General features: G+C 43.4%; 1 protein-coding gene across 4 annotated transcripts in view; it reads right to left on the bottom strand.

Annotated features, from left to right (window-relative positions):
• The window catches only part of rab11fip4b (RAB11 family interacting protein 4 (class II) b), a 52,765-nt gene that overhangs the window by 2,464 nt on the left and 26,537 nt on the right, over positions 1–23,764 (bottom strand). Inside the window, exons 1-13 of one of the 4 annotated variants that reach the window (XM_068726739.1) lie at positions 21,176–21,693; positions 10,706–10,956; positions 10,287–10,454; positions 8,523–8,657; positions 5,858–5,893; positions 4,337–4,436; positions 3,803–3,906; positions 3,569–3,709; positions 3,308–3,389; positions 2,678–2,815; positions 2,406–2,564; positions 960–1,040; positions 359–502 (exon numbers count right to left, since the gene is read on the bottom strand). In XM_068726739.1, coding sequence (XP_068582840.1) covers positions 359–502; positions 960–1,040; positions 2,406–2,564; positions 2,678–2,815; positions 3,308–3,389; positions 3,569–3,709; positions 3,803–3,906; positions 4,337–4,436; positions 5,858–5,893; positions 8,523–8,657; positions 10,287–10,454; positions 10,706–10,956; positions 21,176–21,253 — 1,617 coding nt within the window. In that variant the 5' untranslated portion in view covers positions 21,254–21,693. Of the gene's footprint in view, positions 1–358; positions 503–959; positions 1,041–2,405; positions 2,565–2,677; positions 2,816–3,307; positions 3,390–3,568; positions 3,710–3,802; positions 3,907–4,336; positions 4,437–5,857; positions 5,894–8,522; positions 8,658–10,286; positions 10,455–10,705; positions 10,957–20,735; positions 20,820–21,175; positions 21,694–23,764 lie in introns of those variants that run through there. The other 3 variants (XM_068726740.1, XM_068726737.1, XM_068726738.1) reach the window with 3 other exon arrangements.

The following is a 23,764-nucleotide window of genomic DNA, read 5'->3' as shown; positions in this document are numbered from 1 at the left end:
CTTAGTTTTACTCTTGGACTTCTATTGGCTCCATACAAGTATTTCTTTTTATGGGTATACCTGCAATAATCAGGTACATGAATTGTTATATATAGAGAAATGCTGCTGAAGGCTGTGATTAAACTCTATTTTCTGGATGAATATCTGCTATTATGACATTTAAAAAAAAAAATCTGTTTTCGAGCACACAAAACAAAGAAACGCAGCTAAATCTCACATTACAAAAGGTGGAGCCAGAGAATGTTTGGCATTTTGGGTTAAACTAGAATTACCGCCCTAAGGTTGTGTATAATAGTAACTCAGTCAGAAGCTGCTGAAGAATGAAAGACGCCCGTATGTCTCCCGCCCTGACTTTCACCTGGTCTCTGGAGGCGTTCTCTATCTCAGCAGCGAGGGACTGGGCCTTGGTCTGCGTGGCGAACAGCGTCTTGGCTTCGTACAGACTGAGGCTGAGGATCTGACCGTTGAGCTCATCGTTCTGCTCCCTCAGCTTCTGGTTCTCCTAAAAAAAAAAAAAAAAAAGAACACAGATAGAGAATGAGATAAGTACCTGGACCACGTGAGCTTTGTCAGCGGCGATGATGCTTTTTGATAAAAAAAAATGGCCGCTACTCAAGCCTCACTCAACCCACGCGACAAAACACTGCACTTCAGGTGCCTCATCCAGCAGCAAACACAGCAATCTATTTCGGCAACACCTACAGGACATAACATGGGTTACGCGGGTTACAGCACAAACTGCTCCCCTGCCTTTTGTTTTTTGCTTTTCTGGCGTGTTATGAAAGCTCCGTGATTAAGTTGCCTTTGAGCGCTGACAAGAAGTCAGTGTGCTTTTCCCTCGTTCCTCCCCTGAGCCACTGGCGAGGGAATTGCAGCACTGACCCCGGTTCAGCTCGGGCACGTTCGCTCTACTCCGTCGTGATTAGTGGTTAATGGGGAGGTCACAGAAGCAATTTTACCATCAGACCAGGACGGAGCCGAGCCCCAGACAACACCAGGTGCTGGAGTTCATGGGGGAGAAAGTCCTGGGACACAAATCCCTGGACACACACACACACACACACACACACACACACACACACACACACATATAGACATTTACAGAGGTGCACAGGCAAGGATAAGATAGTGAGCTAATCCTCATGGATGTCACAGGGCAGTGTCTCTCACATTACATCTGGATGAGATATATTGAGAGAGAAAGCAGTATCTGCAGATTGAAGCGGGAATAAAGACAGTATTATCATTCCCCTTCTGGTCTGAGGCCACGGGGGGGGGGGGGGGGGGGGGGGGGGGGGGTCTTATCGGGGACTATTACCTTAGTCCCCGATAAGACACACACAGTGTAAGAACCAGCACTTCTAAATGACCACTTATAGATGTGCTTCAAGGTTTGGTGGTTTTAGTAACTTCTGTGGTTTGTCTTGAAAATGAGCCGGAAAAAAAGGCTTCTGTGCAACTTCTAGAAGCATTAACACCTTCTTTTATGATCTGATCTGAGAAACACTCTAGTCTCTAAAGTTTACTTTGCACCAGGTCTGTGCACTTTGCAGGACTGGAAACAGTAACATGACATTTAAGTCTGGCAGGCAGGTAACTCGAGGGAAATGTCAGCGGATCTGGGATTACAGAGAGAAAAGAGCAGAGAAAATGTACTAAACACGTGTACTCTGCAGTACAACACGTTGGGGTGCTTTTAAGGGAATGTGAGGAGCCAATGTGATTGACCGTGAGCGTTAGCAGCCCCTAACCACGCTGGTAATGTGTGATAATATGTATAATATATCACCCTGCTTCAATTTGATGCACTTAGCAGCCAGGAGAATAACAATAATTCATCGTGTTAAATGGAAACTATTATAACTTCAGAGTTCTGGAGGGATAAATTTAACTCAAGAAGCCCATCTGAATCACTGTGCAGGTGCATTGGACACAGTTAAACGGCTCTAAATTGGCCACTGTGTGTGTGAAATAATTGTTCTTAGAAATAATGCGGGGATTAGATGTTCAGTGTTCATCGTGGCGATTACAAAGCTGCAAATGCCTGAAGGGACTAACAGAGAGTCAGAGACTTAGAGTAAGTAGCATCGAGCTCAGTCATGTTGAATGGGGAAAAGTATGTTTAAAAAGCTAAAGTGAACCTGTACCTCATCAAAAATGTGTCACAATTGAGACCCACTTCAAAATAAATCAAGTATTGACACATAAAAGACAGCGTTCAATCTGTGAGGGTATACTCATGTAGGATGCTTTGAGACGTTGCGTCTCTACACGTCTAGTCCTCTTCTAAAGCCGTACAGCAGCACAGTCTCTAAAATCAATGTGAAATGATTACCTCTGCATCTTAAAGCACGACGCCACATCACCGTGACTGTGCTCTAACAAAGACAGCCTTTCGTCAGTACCTGCTTGAGCCTCTTGACCTCGTGCTCGAGCTCCACCTCCCTGGTCCTGCTGTTGAAGTCCGCCAGCCCAGAGGAAGAGCTGCGACTGCGGCCGGTCCTCTCCGCCTCCAGCTTGAAGAGCTGCAAGTGCTCCAGCTCGCGGCGCAGGTCCTCAATGAGCTGCACACAGAGACAGGATGTTACATAACGTCCACGCAGTGTTCTGCAGGTGTATGAGGCGGCAGAACCGACGACCCACGCCGTGTCTGATTGCATAAAACAGTCCCTCCCACCTCCTGCATGGCTTCCTTTTCTTTCTGGAACTGCTGCCTGTTCTGTCTCAGTTTGTCCATCATTTTCTTGTAGAGGTCCATCTCGTCCCTCAGGCGCAGACTGGTGTCCTCCAGCTTGTCTGTCATCCTTTGCTTCTCCTGAGGAAGGACAGTTTGTTTTTGTGCGCGTCAAAACGGACACGCAAACATACACTCACTTATGAGACAGGCGTTCCTATTTACAGCATGCGATCATTTAAAATGTGCAAACCCACTAAGACGCACATATCTACAACGGTAAGACACGTGTATATATAACGACACAAGTCTTTTAAGATGTTTTACAGTTTAACATAACCTGATATAAGTCTATATTGATATTGTAGTGTTTTACAATAGCATAGCCAATTAAAATGAATGGTGATATCGCAAAAATGTAAATTGCAGAGTCAAACAGGATAACGTCAACACAATCATAAAGTGTCATTTATATGGGATCTTCAGAGCCTAAATTGCTTAAAAGTAATGAAACATAAGATTCGTTAGTGATGGATAACAGCAGACTATTTGCACATGACTCCTACAGAGGTCTGGTAAGCTCACTTCTAACTCCACCCCCCCCCAGGCAGGATCAAAGTAAACATGGCTTACCTCATCCAGTTTCTCCGTCTGTGATTTGAGCCGGCCCAAGCTCAGACTCATCTCGCTGTTCTCCTCCTCCACCTGCTTCACTCTAAAAACACAAAATCCCCTTACATCAGTTTACATTCCGCTTTCTCTCAGAACAGACGGGCACGTGTCAGCGGCCAGCTCTTTACACTGAAAACCCTCTGCCTCAGACTATACACTGGGTTCATGCATTTGCGTAATAACATGCATGTATGTGTGCTCGGTCATCGGTGTGTTCCTCACCGGTTGGTCAGCAGCTCTATCTGCGTGTTCTTGTCTCTCTCCATCTTGCTGTAGGACTCTCGGTGTCGTCTCAGGCCCTCCTGCACGCTCTGCTCTGCTCGCGTCTCCTGGTCTTTCAGCTGCTCCTCGAGCTCGTGAACCCTGAGACGGTAAACACGCAAAATTGATTCCAAACAGCATCACAACTGGAGCTGAGGGTGGCTTTTTTTGCGAGACCCAGTTGTCTGACTCTACCTGTGTACTATTTGCGTGTTCTCCTGCTTCAGCCTGGACTTGAGATCTCCGTTCATCAGGATCTCGCTCTCCAGTTCTGCCACCTTCTTCTCCAGAGAACTCACCTGAGAGAAACAGAGACAGTTTACTAAATCCTGAATTCCATTGTCGTAATTAATTATATTAAGGTATTCAAGATGATTTTTGATGGTGATGAAAGTTATCACTCAAAAAAACAACACTTCCCTGACTTCCTAAAAGCCATTGTGCAACTCCAGAGGTTTTAAAGGATAAATAATGATAACCCTGTTCCTTGAATTTGCCGACGTAAGAGGAATCCTGACGGGGCTCAACCTATGAATAAGCATTCTGAACTTAAGCCGCGCATCCATCGGGAACGACTCTTTACGCTGTGATTTTAGTGCCAAGAGCACTAAGAATGCTGAAGGTATTAAATACATGTCCGCTGACACAGATCAACATATGAACAGACAAAACTGCGCACACACACACACACACACACACACACACACAAGGACACAAACGCAATCATACCTTCTCGTTGATGTCGATGTCACAGGAGTCGATGCTGTCTCGGAAAAGGTCTTCCGTGCTGCCGTTACTGCTGCTCAAGTTGCTGTTGTGAAGCAGCTGCCTGCTCAAACACACAGAGACACACATACACTTAAAGAACCTTCCCCGAATAGATCCAGGTGAGCACCAGATATATATAAGTGTATGTGTGTGTGTGTGTGTGTGTGTGTGAGTGTGTGTGAGTGTGAGAAAGAGTGAGTGTGCTCTACTCTGCAGTGATCCTATACTGCGAGATAGCATCACAGCTATAGGACTATAAGGACAGTGCCAGGAAGGGATGCTGGTGCAAACTGAATTTAAACACACACACACACACACACACACACACACGCACGCACGCACACACACACACACACACACACACATACACACCCCTTGTTGTAGATGCCTGAAAGCGTGCCATTTATGCCGTGATGTAACTACAGCTGCCCTCTCTGAGAGCAGCAAGCTTCTGATCCATTACTGAGATTAGCAATATGGAGAGGAGAAACATTTAAAAAGTAGAATCACTGCCTCATGGTTCTATGTCTCTGCCAAACTAGTCAAGTCGCGGTTTACATCCATGTCTGTCCAAAATGTCATCACTTTATAATTTTATCCTATCAGACATTTGAGTGAAAAAGACATAATTAGCATGTACATTCTTGAGTTATGGCCAAAAGGCGTTTTGTGAAGTCACAGTGACCTTTCACTACCAAATTCTGATCAGATCAACCTTGAATCCTGGTGGACGTTTGTGCCAAATTGGAAGAAAATTCCCTCCAGGCGTTTCTAAGATATCGCATTTATGAGAATTGACCGTACGGACGTACGAAAACGCAAACGCCTCGGGCCACAGCTGGCATGAAAAGGAGGAAACAGGGAGGAGCTGGAGTAGAAGAACAGATAAAGAGAGCAATAAAGTGGAAGAAATAATCAAACCAGACACAGAGTACAGTAGCGGGAACGAGGGGTGAGAGCCAAACCTTATATTGAATACATAGATCAGGTCTGACAGGCCGTTTTCACTCTGTCGCTATAACTCAGTTACTGCGGTGGAAATAGGACAAAAGCCTGGACACAAAACATTTCACTCAGTACAGACCAACGGGCCTTGAAGGGGGGATACATGGCTGACACAGAAAAAGCTGATGTCCAAAGTCTTATAGTTTTTAATCAACTCCAGATCAGATTAATTCCATCCAGATGTCGTGTGGGGTTGTTTTTTTTCCTGAATAACCGGTTACTAATTAACCGGCTGTTCGGGCACAATGGTCTGGCAGCCGAGTGATAACAAATCTTGCCGTGTGTTTGTGCGACTATGTCAATAAATAGAGCAAACATGCGGTTGTATAATGCACAAGCACACGGAGTACAAGTGAGTGACCTTCCCTGTACACACACACGCACACACACACACACACACACACACACACACACACACACACACACACACACACACACACACACACACACACACACACACACAGGTGAGTGGCTTACCTTCCAAAAGCAGTGCTGGTGATTTTCCTGTTGGGGCTGCAAAAGGAAAAACAAAATGACAGACATTTTTTATTACAGTGAAATGGCAGCGATATGTCTAGACTCACTCTGCTCAACAATAAAGTGGCACTAACTGCCGATGGCAATTAAGATTTTGGCTATTCAGTGTGACAGACATGCAGGAAAAGAGGGAAAGAAACACTGAAGGACATGCCAATGATAACACAATATCGCTCCCGGTTCAGTGAGCGGAGGTTTCTGTCAGCTCAGCAACTGTCTCAGGGGAACAAACGCCCAAAGAGTCATTCAGTGTGACGTGTCTGTCTGTGTCGGGGCTTCACATCGGATTAACAAAGATGAGCAAACATACTGTAGGGCCAACACAAATGGGTTATGTCCTATACTATAAAAAAAAGTTCAAGATCAAGCAATCATTCTGCTTCAACAGTATCGTTCTCTAAATCACACAAACTACGAGGAACCTCAAAAGAGATTTATTTTTGGCAACGGTGTGGTGCAATATCAAGAGGCTTTACCGACAAATATCTGACAAGGGTGGAGATCAAAAAGGCTGATGTTACAGGAGCATCCGCTCAGCAAAGTTTTACAGAGAGAGTACAATCCTGAGTGACAAAACGATTCCCCTGCAGCTAATGCTTCACTTAACCTAATGTCCTCTTTGAGTTGTAGGAACCTAAATGGAAGAGGAGAATTACTGCTTGCAGCATTTATCTTAAATCTCTGAACTGCACAAAATGCACTCATTTATTATTGAACATTTTTGTGTGAAAGCGCCGGTGATCTACTTACATAGGTTCAACATTTTAAGTTCACTTTGTGTTTTGATTACATTTTTACTTGAATCTCTTGTAGCTCACTGGCTAATCTTCAAAAAGTCCACATTAAAAACATTTAAGCATACAATCAGTAACTGACGCCGTTGTCATGGAGGTGTAGCACCCAGCCTACGGTTCCCCCTCCGGTAAACACCGCTAGCTCTGTCAGCACTGTTGCCTTAGTTTGCTCTTTTAGCGCTGTTAGCCGCAAGCCATCGCCAAGTTGAGAGCCATGAAGAGGCAATCAAAATACTCCCGTATAAAGAAACTTTATATACCACGGATTAAATATCTTCCTCTTTCTTGTTGTACATACAATTCTATTTTTTTGTTTTATTTACATTTAATACCAATAAAAAAAAAAAAAATCCTACCATTTCATTACATTTAAAATAATTTGATAAATATTCCTGAAACTGAGGTTGTGGATCTGCTGCTCAAATATACGTACATTTGAATTGGTTAACACTGAGGGGAGATCATTTGTGTGGAATGCAACAGGTAATCATATGTGGGGAAGAAAAGGAGCAATCAACATAAATTGCTTTCTACTAATTGATAGCATTCCTACTGAAGCTATAATTCATTTAATGTATATCCTCCTCATCTGTGTCCCATTTTCAAACCCCACCCACTAATTTCATGGGTTCATTACCCATGATTCCCTGTGGCCAATTTAATGTGATTAATTGTGTGTAAAGGAGCTTGACACGCACAAGTGATCCTTTAAATACCGTACACTGCTTCGTGGCAAAAGCTCCTCCCTCTGTCCATTCTGAATCCATCGAGCCTCGCCTAAAATCCACCGTTCATTGGACTGAGCTATACATTTTTTGAGACAGTTTCATACTCATCCTCCCTCATCAAGATCCAGTCACACCACCATCCTATTTAGTCTGTCTCCACTTCCTACGAGCTCACTCCATTCTCCAATCAATTTCATTTTCATTCTCCCTTACCTCTTGCTCTTCCCACTCTCTAACTCTTCCGCTCTGCCCATCTCTACTTCATTATTTATAAGGGGGAGAAATAGGTCTAATTAGGAGAGACATGTTGGATTATAGAGCCGTTTCTCTCTGGGGAGAAACCCTGCAGAGTCAGCAGTGTGTCCAAGTAGCAAAGCAACAAAAGTAACTTTTCACACTATATGTTCAAAAACATTATTCTACAACGTCGTGTTTTCTCTGTGTGTGCACTCTTGTGTTCGCAGGTAGCCAGCGGTCTGTATTAATGGATTATGTTTCCAATAATAGATTCCCTATTACAATGGTTGAGGAGGTCAGCACAGGAGCGACCGCAATACGTAACAATCGATTAGTGTTTGTGTGTGTGTGTGTGATTGCATAGAAACAGCAGGAGGAACCCTTCAGACATCTATATTGCACTATCCTGTACAACACACATAATAGCTGACATTAGTTACAGTGGTGACAACGTGGTGTATAGTTCCTATAGCACATAATTAAAATATTGCGTATTAATATACAATGGTTGTGTTCAAAACTGCCGGGATAATTAAGGCTAATTACTCACAGAAGTAGGTCACTCTACCTGTTTTTGTTTGAGTCATCTGTTACTGTGTCTCTGCTACAGTACATTTCTATGTGATTTATAGAAGTAGAGAAATTGCAGCAAATACATGATGGTGATTTGATTTGACAGGTTTGCAGTCAGGATAAGAGCGTGGTGGTCAGCGGGAACAAGTGGAGGACAGGAAAGAGCTGAAAACTGTGTAGAAAAAGCTCACAAAGCCACTTCTTGTTGAAGCTGTACTAACACCTGGGTTGCGGTAGGTGTGATACTGTGTTGTTTGCGGGTGTGTGTCCTACCTGTTAGCCTTCAGGTTTTTGAGGCGAACCTCCAGGTCGTTCAGCAGGTTGACCTTTTTGCTGCACTGAGAGCAGTAGACATCCATCATTTCACCGGTGTAATGCTGACGCACCTTACGAGGAGTCTGGCCCGCACTGTGAACACACACACACACACACACACACACACACACACACACACACACACACACACACACACACACACACACAGAGACGTGCGTATGGTTTTTATCTGCTCGACACACTGAGGAGTCGCCATTTTGGTGCTTACGTAAGCATACGACCATTTGAGTGCGTAGAGGAGTGAGGCTGATATAAACCCTGCGAGCTGGTGCCAAGACACCAAGAGAACTGATCTGGCTATCCAGACGAATAATATGAGACAAGTCCTTTGCTACAAAGGTACTCAGCGATAGCACTTTGTTTGGAATGAATATGTGAATCCAGAAGTTTAACTTGCAGCCTCTTAGTTATTGTGTTACAGTATGTTGGAAAAGTCTGGACGCAGCAAGACAGCAAAACAATGACCTCATTACCAAATCTGTTGCCAAAATGAGGATTGTATTGCATCGTGATCTTGGGCCCTCGAGCCATGAACGTACACTCCCTGTTTTTGATATAGTTTCCAATAACTTCCCGAAAGTCAACACAGAGTTCTCAAAATCACAACCTCAAAAACTCTAAGAAATTGGTTTCGGAGGCACGATACCAAAATTAGCGAGTGAGCCTTTTAACCCACTTTGTGCTGTAGTCACTCAAACTTCTTTCACTTCTTGTAAATCCGGGGCCTCATTTTGAATTTAAATCTCCATGCCAACTCCATTTTGTGAGTTTTGTCTGCTTGGTATGCGAGAAAGGAGCAGCATTGCCACTCTATCAGCCGGGAGACTTAATCCCATTAAACACAGGCCTTTTTTGAATATTAATGTGGCCTTCGGGGCAAGAACTCCTAAGCTACACTTCTGCAGTCAAGACTCTAATAATAATATGAGTCAGGAAATTATTCTGCGGAGTGGAGCCTCAAGTCCATATATTTAACAGAGTTGAGGAGCTACAGGAAATGGTCAATGTCTTAATCAGAACCTAACCTTCAAGAATCTTTTATCTGCACTGCTGGGCCACCAAAAATGTGCTGCTGGCCCTGGAAGAAATGCCGGATAATATTTATGTACGTAACAGGCAAATTAAGGCTATTTTTGCAGTAACTACGTTGACCCTGTACTTTCACCACATCACTCCCTGTCACGCCCAAAACAACAGGATAATGATTTTGTACTGAAGTTGCAGAAGAACATGAGGTGATCATGTGTGATTGTCCACTTAGCAACACAATCATTTCAATGAATGAGCTTAATTAGCCAAATTCCTTTTACTGTTGCAACAAGCCAACGGCGAGAGTTTGAGAGAGAATTTGACAAAACCTGAGTTTCTTCAGAGGATGTTGGGGAGGGACTTAACATGAGTATTTTAATATTCAAATGTTTGACTGTTATTGTGACACCAAAAATAGACACCGCCACCATGTTGACCATTTTACAACAATAACTGAACTTTAACGTTTTATTCTTTAAGATGTAAACAGAGGAGGTCGTCATCTTAGGTGAGGTGGCACATCGCAGCCATAGACAATTGTGGATTTGGTTATTTTGGTGGCTAAGGTATACAGTGTTGAGGTTCAGCGCCGATAACCTACTAGTGTCCCCCTCAGCACTCAAACATGAGGAACGATGTCTCCCAATGTTTCCCTCTCTAACCCTCTCTTACCTAGAGGGAACAGATGAGCCGAGGTCGGAGCACCCGTTGGTTCGAGTCTCGTCGTCCGGGCAGGGGCTGCTGGGAGCGTAGTCCGGTTCCTCCCCTTCTCCGTAGTCCTCGAACTGCTCCTCGTTCAGGGATAGGTCAGAGGTCACTGAGACGCTGGTCTGTCCACACCTGAGGAAAAAGAAGGGGAGGATGTTATACTTAGTTATTCGAGTTTAGACGATACATTTTTAATCTGACAGAGAATTTTAGAGAGTCTGATTGAGAAAACAGCGAGGAGAATCAATAGAAATAGAAACAGATATTTGTCTCCATGAATGAAGGTCTCCACTGTGTGCAGCACTGGAACAAGGAGCATCACGGAATGTGGACTGATCTAGAGACAGTGAGACAGACAGTAAAGCAGATGGAACAAAGCTCACTTCTCCCCAGGGAAAAAGAGATGCCCCAGTGCGTCTTCCTTGTCTTCAGGTCGGATGGGCCCGTCGGAGGTGTCTGACCCTTGGGTGCTTTCCACTGCACTGTCTCGGTCCGATTCCCTCTCCCTGCCCTCGTCTGCCACCTCCTCCTCAGGCTCCTCCACCTCTCCCGGGAACAGCTGGCACTCAGGGACGAGGTCAGGAATGGCCCGCGTGCACATGATGACCGGACAAAGCCGCTCCTCCTCACCGCCCTGGAGAATGATGGGAAGAGGGGGAGAGTCCGTTTACAGACTAATTCACAGGCACCGAAATTGCAGAAACAAGAAACAGAGTTTGAGTGCGGCTGTTATTGTGATGACAGTTAACGCTGCCAAAATCCTGCTCAGTGACTCTTTACACCAATGGCATCATTTCTATCATCATTTTCGATTGCAAGCAAACATAAATCCCCTTCATTATAAAATAGCATGACTTGTTTTTAGTTTTAGGAGGGCTGCTCACAAATCATGGCCGTTGTGAGTATTAACACTTGTGGATTAGGTTGGTTCTCCCACTTAGTGAATTCCTTCACTGTGGGAATGGTCTTAAGATCACATTGAAGGCCTGGAGTGTTAGAAAAGGTGAAAGGGCAACGGGTCAAAGGTCACAGGTCCCGCTCCGTCTAGTTTCACTCTTCTGCGGCTCAAATCTCTTCTAATGCAACAGAGAACGAGGACTTATCTCAGCGTGACGGAGCACTGCAGCATGAACTGAGGAGGGCAGGTGAAGAGGTAATCAGGTCCCATACGAGGGGTTTAACGCAAAGCTACTATCTGAAGGTCACAAAAATATATGTCGTCGCATTTATAGCAGAAGTGAGCAGGAAGTTGTTCGAAAACGTCCAGGTTATATGTACAAGTATGAATGTATAACAAAATATACACAATTTTAATAATTTAACCATGTACTTGAATGATCAAATAACAAAACATAAAAAATAATAATAAAAAAAATCACTTTAAATGGTCTGGGTGGGAATGAATAGCAGAAATAAAGGGAAAATGAAAGTCAAAATTGTATTGAATATTGCTTGATTTTTCTCTCTTTACATAATGGGAGGAGGTCGAGAGGAATGCAAAGCTATTATCACAAAAGAGAATAAATAAAATAATAATTTGATTAAACAAACAAACAGGTCATGATAGCTTTTTGGGTCATATTGCTTGAGGTTGTGCATGCAGATCCAGATGAAAATAAAGTTGGTTTGTAGGGTTCAAATTAATTTGCCATTTTGGATTCACTTCTGAGATCTGTCTGTAAATTACGAATATTACTGCAAAAAAATGTGAATGCTGTTTGCGTTTGTTTAGAGATGATTATCTTCACATATCACAATAATGTATTCATATTTGTTTACATCCCTATCCCATACCCCCCAAAAAACACACAACAATGCATGCCTGTACAAGTGAATGAACAAAGTGAACTCATCAACTGAGGCTCTGTACTGTAACAAAGAGACACCATGGAGTCACCCAGAATACAGCCTAGGATATAGGCCTCTTTAGCATTCCTTAGACCAGTCTCCTTATTTCCCTGCAGCAGGAAAAAAGAAACAGTGCGAGGCCCCCTCTGTACTCCAACACAACCATTTAAAAAATAAAATGAACAAGCTACCACAGCAGGGAAGTTGGACACCTGTTGTGTTTGTTTTGAGGAAGAGAGAAGAGGAAGTTTTTTTCTAGCTACAGAACTAAGCTTCCCAATGTGGGTTGAAAAGGTGAGAAATTCTGCCTCTGCAACACAATAGACAATGCTACACTAATGCAATATACACAGTAGAGGTTGAATGTAATTGTCTCTCTCTGTACCTGGGGGCTGTAACTGCCACAACATGAGCCTACAGAGTGTTTTGAGTTGCTCCATTCCCCCCTGGAGCGAACACATGGCTGTCCTGCCGAACAGCTTGAACCGAGGACGCCAAGATGTGCCGCACTTTTTTTAACTGCAGCGGCTCTGCCTGAAGGCCTGACGCACCTTAACATCACCCTTTGGTCTAAGGAGGAAGTTTTTAATCAGCTCCGTTATTAATGATTTATCAGCAGGTTTTTATGAGTGTCTGAAGCCTTTCAGTGTTTGGTAGTACACCTCGTATATTACACCAACATCTGTTTTATACTGGACTGTATTTGTTCTGCAGGGTGGTATGTTCATATATGAACAGCATTCTAAAAAATATAATGAAAGCAGTCATTAAAATGCCTTGAATCTATACCACATATCAAGACGATGACTTCTAATGGGTCCAAATGCAAAACAGAACAGTATGAAGTGAAAGAGAATTCACACGGTGTTGTGCTTTGTCCACAGATTATAAAAACAGGATGCAGCTTTATAGCATTATTCTGCACACCATCAATGCTGTTGCACGTATTTTTTTTTAAATAGCAAAAAGATTTCTGTGGGTCCGTTGCTGCAGGGTCTGACCTAGTTAAAATACAGACATCCTATCTTTTCCCTGCTTCTCTTTCTCTCCCAGGTGAGGCTAACGCCAGAGAACAACCAGAAAAATTCAGCTCCCATTTTCTGAGACAAGAAGGTAATAAGAGACGTATGCCAACAACAACTACAGCCATACGTTTGTGTGTGGATTCTCTCTGTCTCTGTCCAACGTAGCAGAGCCTTGTCCAGGTGCTGGGCTGGATAAGTGTGTGAGAACTTTCTCTGAGAAAAAGCAGGTCAGACACCTGGAGTATCACAAGCAAAGATCGGTGGCCCAGATTTATACGACAGGAGGACAGAAGAGGCTCTAACACGGCCAGGCTCTCTGGGAAAGATTTATTAAGATGTATTATTTACATCCATTGCATCTGCAATAGAGATGAAAGCAGTGAGGAGGTAAGAAAATAGAAAATAAAGAGTAGGGACGCTTCTCTACGGGAATCTGATGGAGAGAGAGAGAGAGAGAGATCACCACACATCCAGTGGAGAGAAATAAAATAAAGGCAGAAGGTAGAGCAGAGAAAAGACCGGAGACAACTGAAACTAACAGCAAGCACCGCCCCAGTGTATATCTGTCCAACACACGCGCCTCAACTTGAGTAACTAGGGAATCATTTGGCAGCGTCGGCGTTGTTTTTTTCAGCCGCGCATAAATGGGAGTTTATGTAACATGAATGATGACTATAAATCACACCATGTTGACAGAGTCCTGAAGCTCAAAACCGTTGAGAAAATGCATTTGTCATGCTGCAGTGGTTGAGCAACACTGTGGAGGATTACGGTGACGAAAACTGTGAGGCGCAAATGAAGTCACTGTATCGCGATTGCTAGCGAGGCCGGCACACGGTATTTTTCATGTGTGTGTCTGTGCAAGAGAAAGTTAGAGCGGGAGGCAAACGCATATCTCAAATTCACTCGCAATCTTGTTTCCTCCAACGTGACTGGCAGTCAAATCATGGAACCATCCAAATACACGATGCAAATTCCTCATGGACATGCGTATCACAGAGGCACAGACTGTAAAGGCTAGTCTCAGGAAGTCGAGTGAAATCGAGTCGTTATTCGGAGGAATGCCAGATGTGCTGTGTCGTTCTACAGGGCAAGGGCACATTTTGTCGTTGTGTTGCAGAAATGGTTAATCTTCTGAAGTCTAAGAAAATGTACAAGTTCATTTTGTTTCTTTCTCTTCATTGTCTTCACTCTGGCATCTCTTCTTCACAATCAGAACCAGGAACAATCTCGCTGGCCAAGTGTTTTGACACATACTCGACACAAACGCAGTGCCATACAATCAAAGCTTGCATGCACTCACACAAAACTCACTCGCGGAGAGTGACATGAACTAATTACTCACTGAAAGGCCAATTAACAGGGGGGGGGGTTTAACCGGTCAATCTCGAAGTCGTCAAAAGGCCGGAACTCTTTATCAGGTTGGACAAAGACAACGGCGTTGCAGCCGTCAATAAAAAGATAGACTCTCCATCCGCCTCTCCTCACACCCCTTTAGTCGATGCCGAGTGCTGAGGGTCAATACCGGTTTAGTGCTGAACAAATCACTAATCAGGCCTCCTGGCAGAGTGGAGAATTACATGGATGACGATGCGTTTCATGGTCCGATTGATCTAAATGTAAAACAAGCAAGAGCGGTGCAACCTGAATGACTTATTTTCTCAGCTGTCAGGAGAGGGACATTCCCACGAGTGTGTCATTAAGTTTCACTCCTTTATCATAATCGTTTGAGGTTGTTTTTCAAACTTGTTTTCGACTTTTACAGAATTTTCCATTAAAAAACAAAACAACAACATTAAAATCAATAAAAGACGCAAGAAACAAGGGAACTTGTGATGCAGGTTGATCCTCGTTAAATCACTTCAAATGTTTTGCATTTGAAAAGTTTAAAGGGACAGTTCACTGCAAAGATACACATGTTTCCTCTTGCCTGTAGTGCTGTTTATCAGTATAGATTGTTTTGGTGTGAGTTGCCTAGTTTTGGAGATATCGGCTGTACAGATGTCTGCCCTCTCTCTAATATAATGGTACTATATGGCACTTGGCTTGTGTTGCTCAAAGTGAAAAAAATACATTTAAAAAACTCACTATTGTGTCTTGACCCGATTACTCAAGATAACCCATAGACCTCATGTGAGCAATTTCATATAGGAACTAGTTTCTTTCAGCTATAGTTTCTACATGAAACTGCTCACAATAAAGTCTGTTTGATAAATTGCACCACAGGTAAGAGAACATTTTTTTTTTTTAAATTGAATTCGGGATGAACTGTCCCTTTAAGATACAGCAGCCTTACAAGGCTTTAAGTGAAGATCACCCTTTAAAAATATCTAAGAGACATTTTTGTGGTTTTGTCATTGGAGCCAAACTAGATCAAAGGAATTATACGGCTTATATGAACTTAAAAAGGTGTTGTTCCTGTTGTCGAGTGTTGCACAACTAGTTGGGACAGAAACCATCTTGTTGCTGCACAATCACGAGTAAACACAGAGGACAAAAACACCAGTGCAGGGAGGGATCACACTGACATCGACTGGATCGACCCACACTGATGAAGATTTGATTCAGTGTGAGTAGGCAGAAGGTTGGGCTGAGGAGTGACGGTCAAATTGAAAGAGGGAGAACATAGAGGATGGATTGGGGAGTGGACAGAGAGAGAAAGAGAGAGAGAGAGCGAGAGAGACAGAGAGAGCGACAGAGAGAGGACAGAGAGAGGACAGAGAGAGAGAGAGAAAAAGAGAGAGGACAGAGAGAGAGAAAGAGAGAGGACAGAGAGAGAGAGAGAGAGAGAGAGAGAGAGAAAGAGAGAGAGAGAGACAGAGAGAGAGAGAGGACAGAGACAGAGAGAGAGAGAGACAGAGAGCGAGAGAGGGCAGCAGAGAGAGAACAGCGGTCTCTGTGCTTGGGTTTGTCAGACTTGAGCTCCAGAGATAAGAGGCGTTTCTCTGCAGAGGCTTTACATCTCCGTCTCTCTCTTTGTTCATTTCATCCTCTCTTACTCTCTTTCTCCCATTCTTCTAAGCCCTGAGCTCCTCGACTGCTGCCACCACCGAAGTATTCCCCCAAAAAGTGGATTGCTCTGCTTTGATATTCAGCGTTTTGACAGTGTTAGCGGTGGGTGCTTCTGCCATCAGGAGCCTCAGATCTCACCGGCTGGTAACAAGAGGCTCTGGGACAAGAGGGCATAAGAGGCTTTACAGAACCTTAAAAGGATATTCTGACTCACAAATGTGTACAAAAACAGTAGAAATGATGAGCCAATTACTTGATTAGTCAGTTTTGTGAGTAATTCAAGTATAAATTCCAATCGATTTCTAGTTCCATCTTCTCAAATGTGGGGATTGTCATATCTAACATTTAATTTAATATTTTGTTGTTTAAACTTGCAAGGTGGCACTCTTCTGACATTTTGTAAACAAATCATAGACTGTATAGAAGAAGTGGACGTAGCGATGAGATTTCAGCTTGGTATTTTTGTTTGGCATTTTGGGCGCCGCCATCTTGGTTTTTGGCCGATGCTGTCTTGTTGATTTGCGACCAGAGGTGACATGAGAGGGTGGAGCTGAACACAACTGAAGACATTTTTAGGCAACCAAAATGTTACAATTAACTTTCATGAACTGAAAACACACTGTGAAAGAAAACGCAAGAAAAGAAGTAGAGTCTTTTTCTCATAGACGTCTATACAATCTGACTTCTTTTTGAAACCAGAGGAGTCGCCCCCTGATGGCCATCAGATAGAACGCAAGTTTAAGACACTTCTGCATTGGTGACACTATACAGACAAGGAGGTTGCTGCCTGAGACAAATAAGCAATTCATTGAGAAAATAATAAACAGATTGATCTATAATAAAATCAATAGTAAGTTGTTAATCTCACGTACACATGTTGCCTCTTCAGTTGTTGAGTGATGATCACATTCACGCCTGTATCGACTGCTTCAATAGCAGTTTGCCAAACACCATGTCAATGTGTGTGTATGTGCATGTTTCCGTCTGCGTCTGTATTATTCAGCTCCTATGGTGAGCAATACTCTTCCTACGCATCACACACACAGTAGACATTACACAAAGGGGAAGTAATGACTCATATTTCTCTACCATTTCCTTAAGTCAACACTGTGTGAAACTTTGAGCAAATGACACACACACACACACACACACACACACACACACACACACACACACACACACACACACACACACACATTTGTTTCCACCAACAGGTAGCTGCTTTGGACTACCAGGAATGTTGCAGTGGACAAAGGACAATAAAGGGAGGGGCCAGAGCAGCACACTGGAGACTGTGTGAAGGAGTCCTTAATGAAACACCCAAGCAACCCCAACAGGTGAAACAGTGTGACTGCATGTGTTTCCTCATTTCTGAATCTGCAGAATAAAAATAAAATGGCCTTGAAAAAATGAGGGAAGTAGTGAGTTTATTTTGGCTAATTCTGACTTCCTCAAGTACTATAGAGTATTTTAAAAAAGGAGGTTGATGTGACAGTTGATATTAGCAGTGACAAGTGTTTGAATCCTATCGTTTGCATATGTGTGTGTGTGTGTGTGTGTGTGTGTGTGTGTGTGTGGGTGTGTACTGTATATAGAGTAGGCCCGTTAAACAAGGATAACTTGAAATACATCCCTTAATTATGAGCGATTAAACTGTTCTAAAGCAGCGTTTGTGTGTGAATCAATGTGCGTACTGCGTCTGTAATTACAGAAAAAACAAAAACACCAGAGCACACGACGAAGCAATTTAGCTCTATTTCTTGTGGATGACAGAGCTGCAGCACGAAGCAATCTTTGTATCCTGCTGACAATGTTCTACATGTTCCAAGTCTGTTTGTCAGAAAAAGGGTAGAATCTGGTCGGAAAGTCAAATCAAGGAGCTGCGTCGTACTTTGTTATTCTGCATTTGCATGGAGTAACGAGACGGTAGACAGACAACACACTGTGGACTATACTGAGAGAGCAGAACGGCAGGACGACGAATACAAAACATCCGGGTCTGTTAAGTGACACCAATGCTGAAGTGCCTTATACTTGCATTCTTTCTAATGGCCATCAGGGGGCGACTTCTCTGGTTGTTAAAATAAGTCGGATTGTATAGAAGTCTATGAAAAAATGACTCTACTTCTGACTTGATTTATCACCTCAGTAAACATTGTAAACATGAGTTTATGGTCTCAATCTCTAGTTTCAAGTCTTCTTCAATACAACATGATGTTCATTTAGTCTTTCACAGTGTTTTCAGTTCATGAAAGTTGAAATATTTTGGTCGCCTAAAAATGTCTTCTTCAGCGTTCGGTTGCACCACCCTCTCGTGACATGCCTGGTTGCAAAAAAAAAAAACAAGATGGCGACGGCAAGAATTGCCAAACTTGAGGCTTCAAAACGGCAGTCCACAAACCAATGGCTGATGCTGAGGTGACGGTGAAATAAAAACATTTAGCATCTACTACATAAGATAATAAGTATCATTCTAGTAATGCATGTATATAAAATGCAGCTTTCTCTAAATATTCTATTCTAAACTTAAACAACTTTCTCCGGTGCAACTGCAAAAATGTAAAATATTTTAACTTTTGGGCAGAAAAGCCCTCCAGCGGTATTCTCTGCGGCCTCGACTAATTTTCACCGACCTGTTTGTGCGTGCATGCGTTCCAAAAACCCAAATGTCGGCCTCACAGTATCACTGACATATTGAAATGCAATTTGGAGATGCTGTCACACCAGACAGGCAGGTACGTGTTGGGTTATTAGTGCATGTGCATCTCTGTGTGCCAACCACCTGTCCTGATCTCTTTGTTCAGTTTGGCAACTACATGCAGTTTGTTTAAAGAAAAAGTGCTACTGCTTCACATCCAAACAAGGTAGTCGGCATTAACTCTTACAAGTGAAACTACATGACTGTGCTCGTTTATAGCTAAACAGGCAGCGTATACAGCTCAATGGAGCTGCTGCTAATGATTACTGTCAGAGAAAGATTAGTCAAATTAGTTTCATCTTCAAAGAGAAGCACAACGCCCCGACTCATATCTAGCTTCACAAGCACTCTTTGGTCGTTCAAATGTTGTCCTCTATCAGACAAAGTGTGTTGTGTCTAGCGCGCTGATTGTCCTCTCCGTGTCATCAAACTCATGCCCAGTGAAAAGAAAAGAAAGTGCTTTGTCTTTCTCTTAAGAGTCTGTTTGTCAGCTCTCCTGCTGCCGGCCGTTGAATGGGGGCATTTTTCAGTGTCGGTTAGTGGCAGACCCCTCAGCAGGTGGTTGGGACCCGGCCCCTTTTCAGCCGTTGCCTGTGAATTTTTGTGATTTGGAATTCTGCGCCAACAACAACTACTTTAAATATTTTCTCAAAAAAGGAAAAACAACAAGTATAAAGAAGTTCAGAGACAATAAATGACTTGAGAAAAATGTGAGCGTGTTAAAGCTAATCATTTGTTTTGTCTTGAGATTAGTCTTTCTTCTCTCTCAGTATGTGTTGTATGACGGACATCATAGAAAGGAGTGACTGTTCTAAACTCATGCAGATTAGCCTCCATTCACCTCGTACAGCTCAGCGCTGCATGTTAATCTAGTTATTCTAGTCCTGGTGTACACACTGTGCACTGTCAAAGACGCTTGGCTGAATGTCGATCTTGTTAAAAGGAAACAAAATCAAACAACTGGGGGGAAAAAAGCTATAACTACATCACCGTAAGCAAAGTGACTTTGGTGGAACAATAGAAGTTTTTTGTATTTGTTGTTGTTGCCCGAGACAATCGACAGAGAATTTCCTGCTCGGATGAAGAAGAGTTAATCTGGTTATGTAATGTCCAGTCACAGACCAGGAGCATTCAAAACGACTAGAGAGCCTGACGTCACGTGTTGCCATTGAGATCCTCACAATAGAAATAAAACTCACCTTGCCGTTCTATTTTTAGACCAATGAACGGATATCACAAGGCACAATAAGTATCAGTTGTACATTTAGATCTCCTAAATTCTCTAGATGATCTCATCACCGTAAAACTTTTTCTTCCCTCCACATTCTTTTTAATTGTTTACTGTAATATTATTTGCAATAGCGAAAAACGTTCTGGTAGCATATGAAGTTTCTTTAAATACAATGACATCATTCCTCAGCCCTGTTGTGTGTGTTGCGACTACAGAACACCTACATTTGCAGTGGAGTTGGTTCAAAACACAACGGGATTGTTTTGGTATAAACTTCCCCTTTTTCTCTGAACTACGGCCTGAATGAGCAAACTGGAATAACTTGATGTACACCTAACGAGTCAAATGATTCGAGAGGATTTCCAGTGAAGATGTTTAAAAACACATGATGACTCATAGCCTACGCTCTCTTATATTTAAGGGCCAAACAACATTCTCCCATCAGACAGCAGACCCACGCTATTCCTCTGTCCTTCCCGTTCTATCCGTACTTGGACGTGCTATGCGCCCGGTTCCCTGCACACGTCTTTTGATCTCACTCGCCCTCTGTCATTGCCTTCTCCTTGTGGCCACCGATGCTTTCCAATTAATCCCATTACCGTCAGAGAGATGCTGAGCCGACTGAGGCCGGGAGAGGAAGCGGTGATGAGAGGGCGCAGTGGAGAGCAGACGGGGATGAGAAGGGACGGGACAGAGCAGCGCGAGGACAGCTGAGCGAGACAGACAGGGAGGCTGTGAGGCAGGGGTCAACAACACACACACACACACACACACACACACACACACACACACACACACACACACACACACACATATTCAACTGGGGGGGGACAATGGACTCTGCACAGCCGTCGAATCGCCCCCCTTTTTAACTCACCCCTTCACATACAAACTATCCCTGCTTCCTTAATGTTTACGCCTCTCTTTCACTAAAACCCTCACGTCCCCCTATTGAGTCTCTGTTTTGTTCTCATTCTGTCAAGTGGTCTCTCATCAGCCCCATTTTTCCAGCTGGTTGCGTGCAGTCTGGTTTGCTTACCCCGTTTACTAGTGAGGGGAGTCCATGGTCAGCGGTCCCCCTCTTCTCACCAGCGAAACCCTCGTCCACTGAAGTCATCCACTGTTCACCAGGGCTAAGTCCGTTGTCTCGGCTCAAACACAAACACACACACACACACACACACACACACACACACACACACTCACACGCACACACACACACACACACACACACACACACACACACACACACACACACACACACAGGTGTTCCCTTTAAAGGCAAGTGGAAAAGGGAGAGTCGGGATAGTCCAAAGGGTGAGTCCTTGTTAGTGGTTTAGTCCAAAGTAGAGAGGCAGAGGAGCAGATGTATCGTTCACTTTAAAAACACTGCACCGGCTGCCGGGCGTCTCTCTCACACACACACACACACACACACACACACACACACACACACACTCATACACACACACACAAACACAAGCACAGACTCTGCACCTCACGCTCTTTCCCTCCCTCGCTGACTGCGCTCGCCGGCCGACTCGCATTCACACAGTGAGAGCTCAGATTCAGGCAACAGTTGTTGAATTCACGGCCCCTCCCCCCCCCCCCCCTTGCGGGCGGGGTTGCTTAGCAACTGGCTTCTGTGGGCGGGGCATGTGAGAGTCCTCACATTGCTGCACACTCTGCTCACAGGCTGCCGCCTACTCAGGCTATATTTGCATGTCAAGCCCTGCCCGCCTCAGTGTGTGAGAGTCTCTGCTGTGGAAGAGGCCAGTGCCTGTGTGGGCTGCGGAGAGGGGGAGAGAGGAAGGGGGAGGGAGGGGACTGTTGTCACTTTAGACTGAAACAGTTTGTCTTCAGTGATGCAGCAGATTCCACAAGATGGGTCAAAAAGAAAAGACGAGTACTGGTTGGTCACAATGGTAGGAGAAAAGAGGGGGGAGGAAGCATTAGAGAGGAGAGAGAGGTGATGGCAGAGCAGCTGGAGGCATTTGTTTGTTCACTTCACCCCTATATCTATAACTAGTTTTCCTTTAAAATCAGACAAGGACATCAAGCTGCATCATTATAGTTAAGAGCTTAAACAATTAGTAAATCAATCGATTAGAAAATGAATCTGTACCTATACAATAATCCATCAATTGTTTATCTATGTTTCAAGCAAAAACTCAAAAAATACTCAATAATAATAATCAAGCTCCTCCCATGTGAATATTTGTTGGACTTCTTAGTCTTCTATGTTATTTAACTGAATGTCTTTGTTCTGGAGTTTTGGACCAGGAAATAAAACAAGCATTGAATTTGGCATTTCAGCATGTGAACATGGCAACTTAGGCTTTAAGAAATTATTAATATTTTCGGACATTTTATGAACAATCAACTGATAAATTGAGAACATAACAGACAGATTAATCAATAATGGAAGTAATTTTTAGCTGCAGCCCTACACAGCATTAGAATAACCAAAATCCATTCTCATATCATTGTAAAAACTGCATTCCTCCGCTCTAACATGAACTCAGTATCCAGCGACATATTAGTTGTAGGGTGAGACTCTGGCTAATCCAATAAAAGAGACTTATACTTTTTTGTAGGATCATATGATTCAAAGTGGAGAAAATCCTCAAATATCTTATGAAATCCTTTCAAAAATGTGTGGCGGTCAGTATACACATGAGGCAGTTTTTCACAATTCCTGAGAAGTTACATACAATGTGTTGTATAGATGTAATGATTAAGAAATGATGTGCCAAAACTCAAAGTCTTCATACTTATAAGAGTGGATTACTGCTTTAAATTCATCAGTGGGTGAATGCACCCCTCCATATTCCCTTTGAACCAGCCCCTCTTAAAAGCAAAACTATTTTTGCTTTTCTAATTTTACAAAAACAACTTCTTTTTAATGCCGCGCCATTTCTTCTACATTTCTAAATAATTTCACAGAACCTAAGGTCTTACTGATGTGCCCTTGAGCATTTAATCTATTCCTCAAAGAGTCTGCGGAAGTTTTAAATAAATGTGGGGGAAATGTTCTTCGAGTGGGCTCTCCGTAATGTTTACCACTATTTCTTTCTCAGCTCTTATCTCGGCTCCGCAGGGCATTTCAATCATTCTCTCGGCTGCCACTCTCCGCTCTACTCCTCACTTGTATCTTTTAAATGGCCACTATTCTAGCTGGACCAGACTCTCTTATCGGAGTCTGGGATACAGAGAACAACTTGGAGAGCCCTTCCTCTTATTAAATGTGAGCATCATGTGTGCCGCTATTGTTCTGGTGGCGTCTGTCCCCAGTGGAGCTAATAGTGAGAAGGTGAATGTGCTTCCAGCCGACCTCACACCGTCAAAGGCCACAACTGAAAATGAGGAGCACATGGAGGTTACAGCGATACGACGGTATTGATTGCGTATTGAGCATTGGTTAGAAAACGCCATCAGCGCGCTTTAACGACCAGCGTATCTGCGTCCGCTTGCAGCTATACGTTTTCCATAAAGACAACAAAGATGACCTGGTTTCAGCAGTGCTGCACAAAGCAACATAGGCGGAGGGCGAAGTCTCGTTTTTACGAGCGATTTTAAAACGAACACGCGCCACTTGCTGTGTTTTGGTCTAAGAATGGCTAATGAA

Source organism: Cebidichthys violaceus, unplaced genomic scaffold (genome assembly GCF_023349555.1).
Source record: "Cebidichthys violaceus isolate CVI_PGR_0920_01 unplaced genomic scaffold, fCebVio1.0.p SCAF_4, whole genome shotgun sequence".
In the NCBI taxonomy this organism is placed as follows: domain Eukaryota; kingdom Metazoa; phylum Chordata; class Actinopteri; order Perciformes; family Stichaeidae; genus Cebidichthys; species Cebidichthys violaceus.
This window is presented reverse-complemented; position numbering and strand designations above follow the sequence as displayed.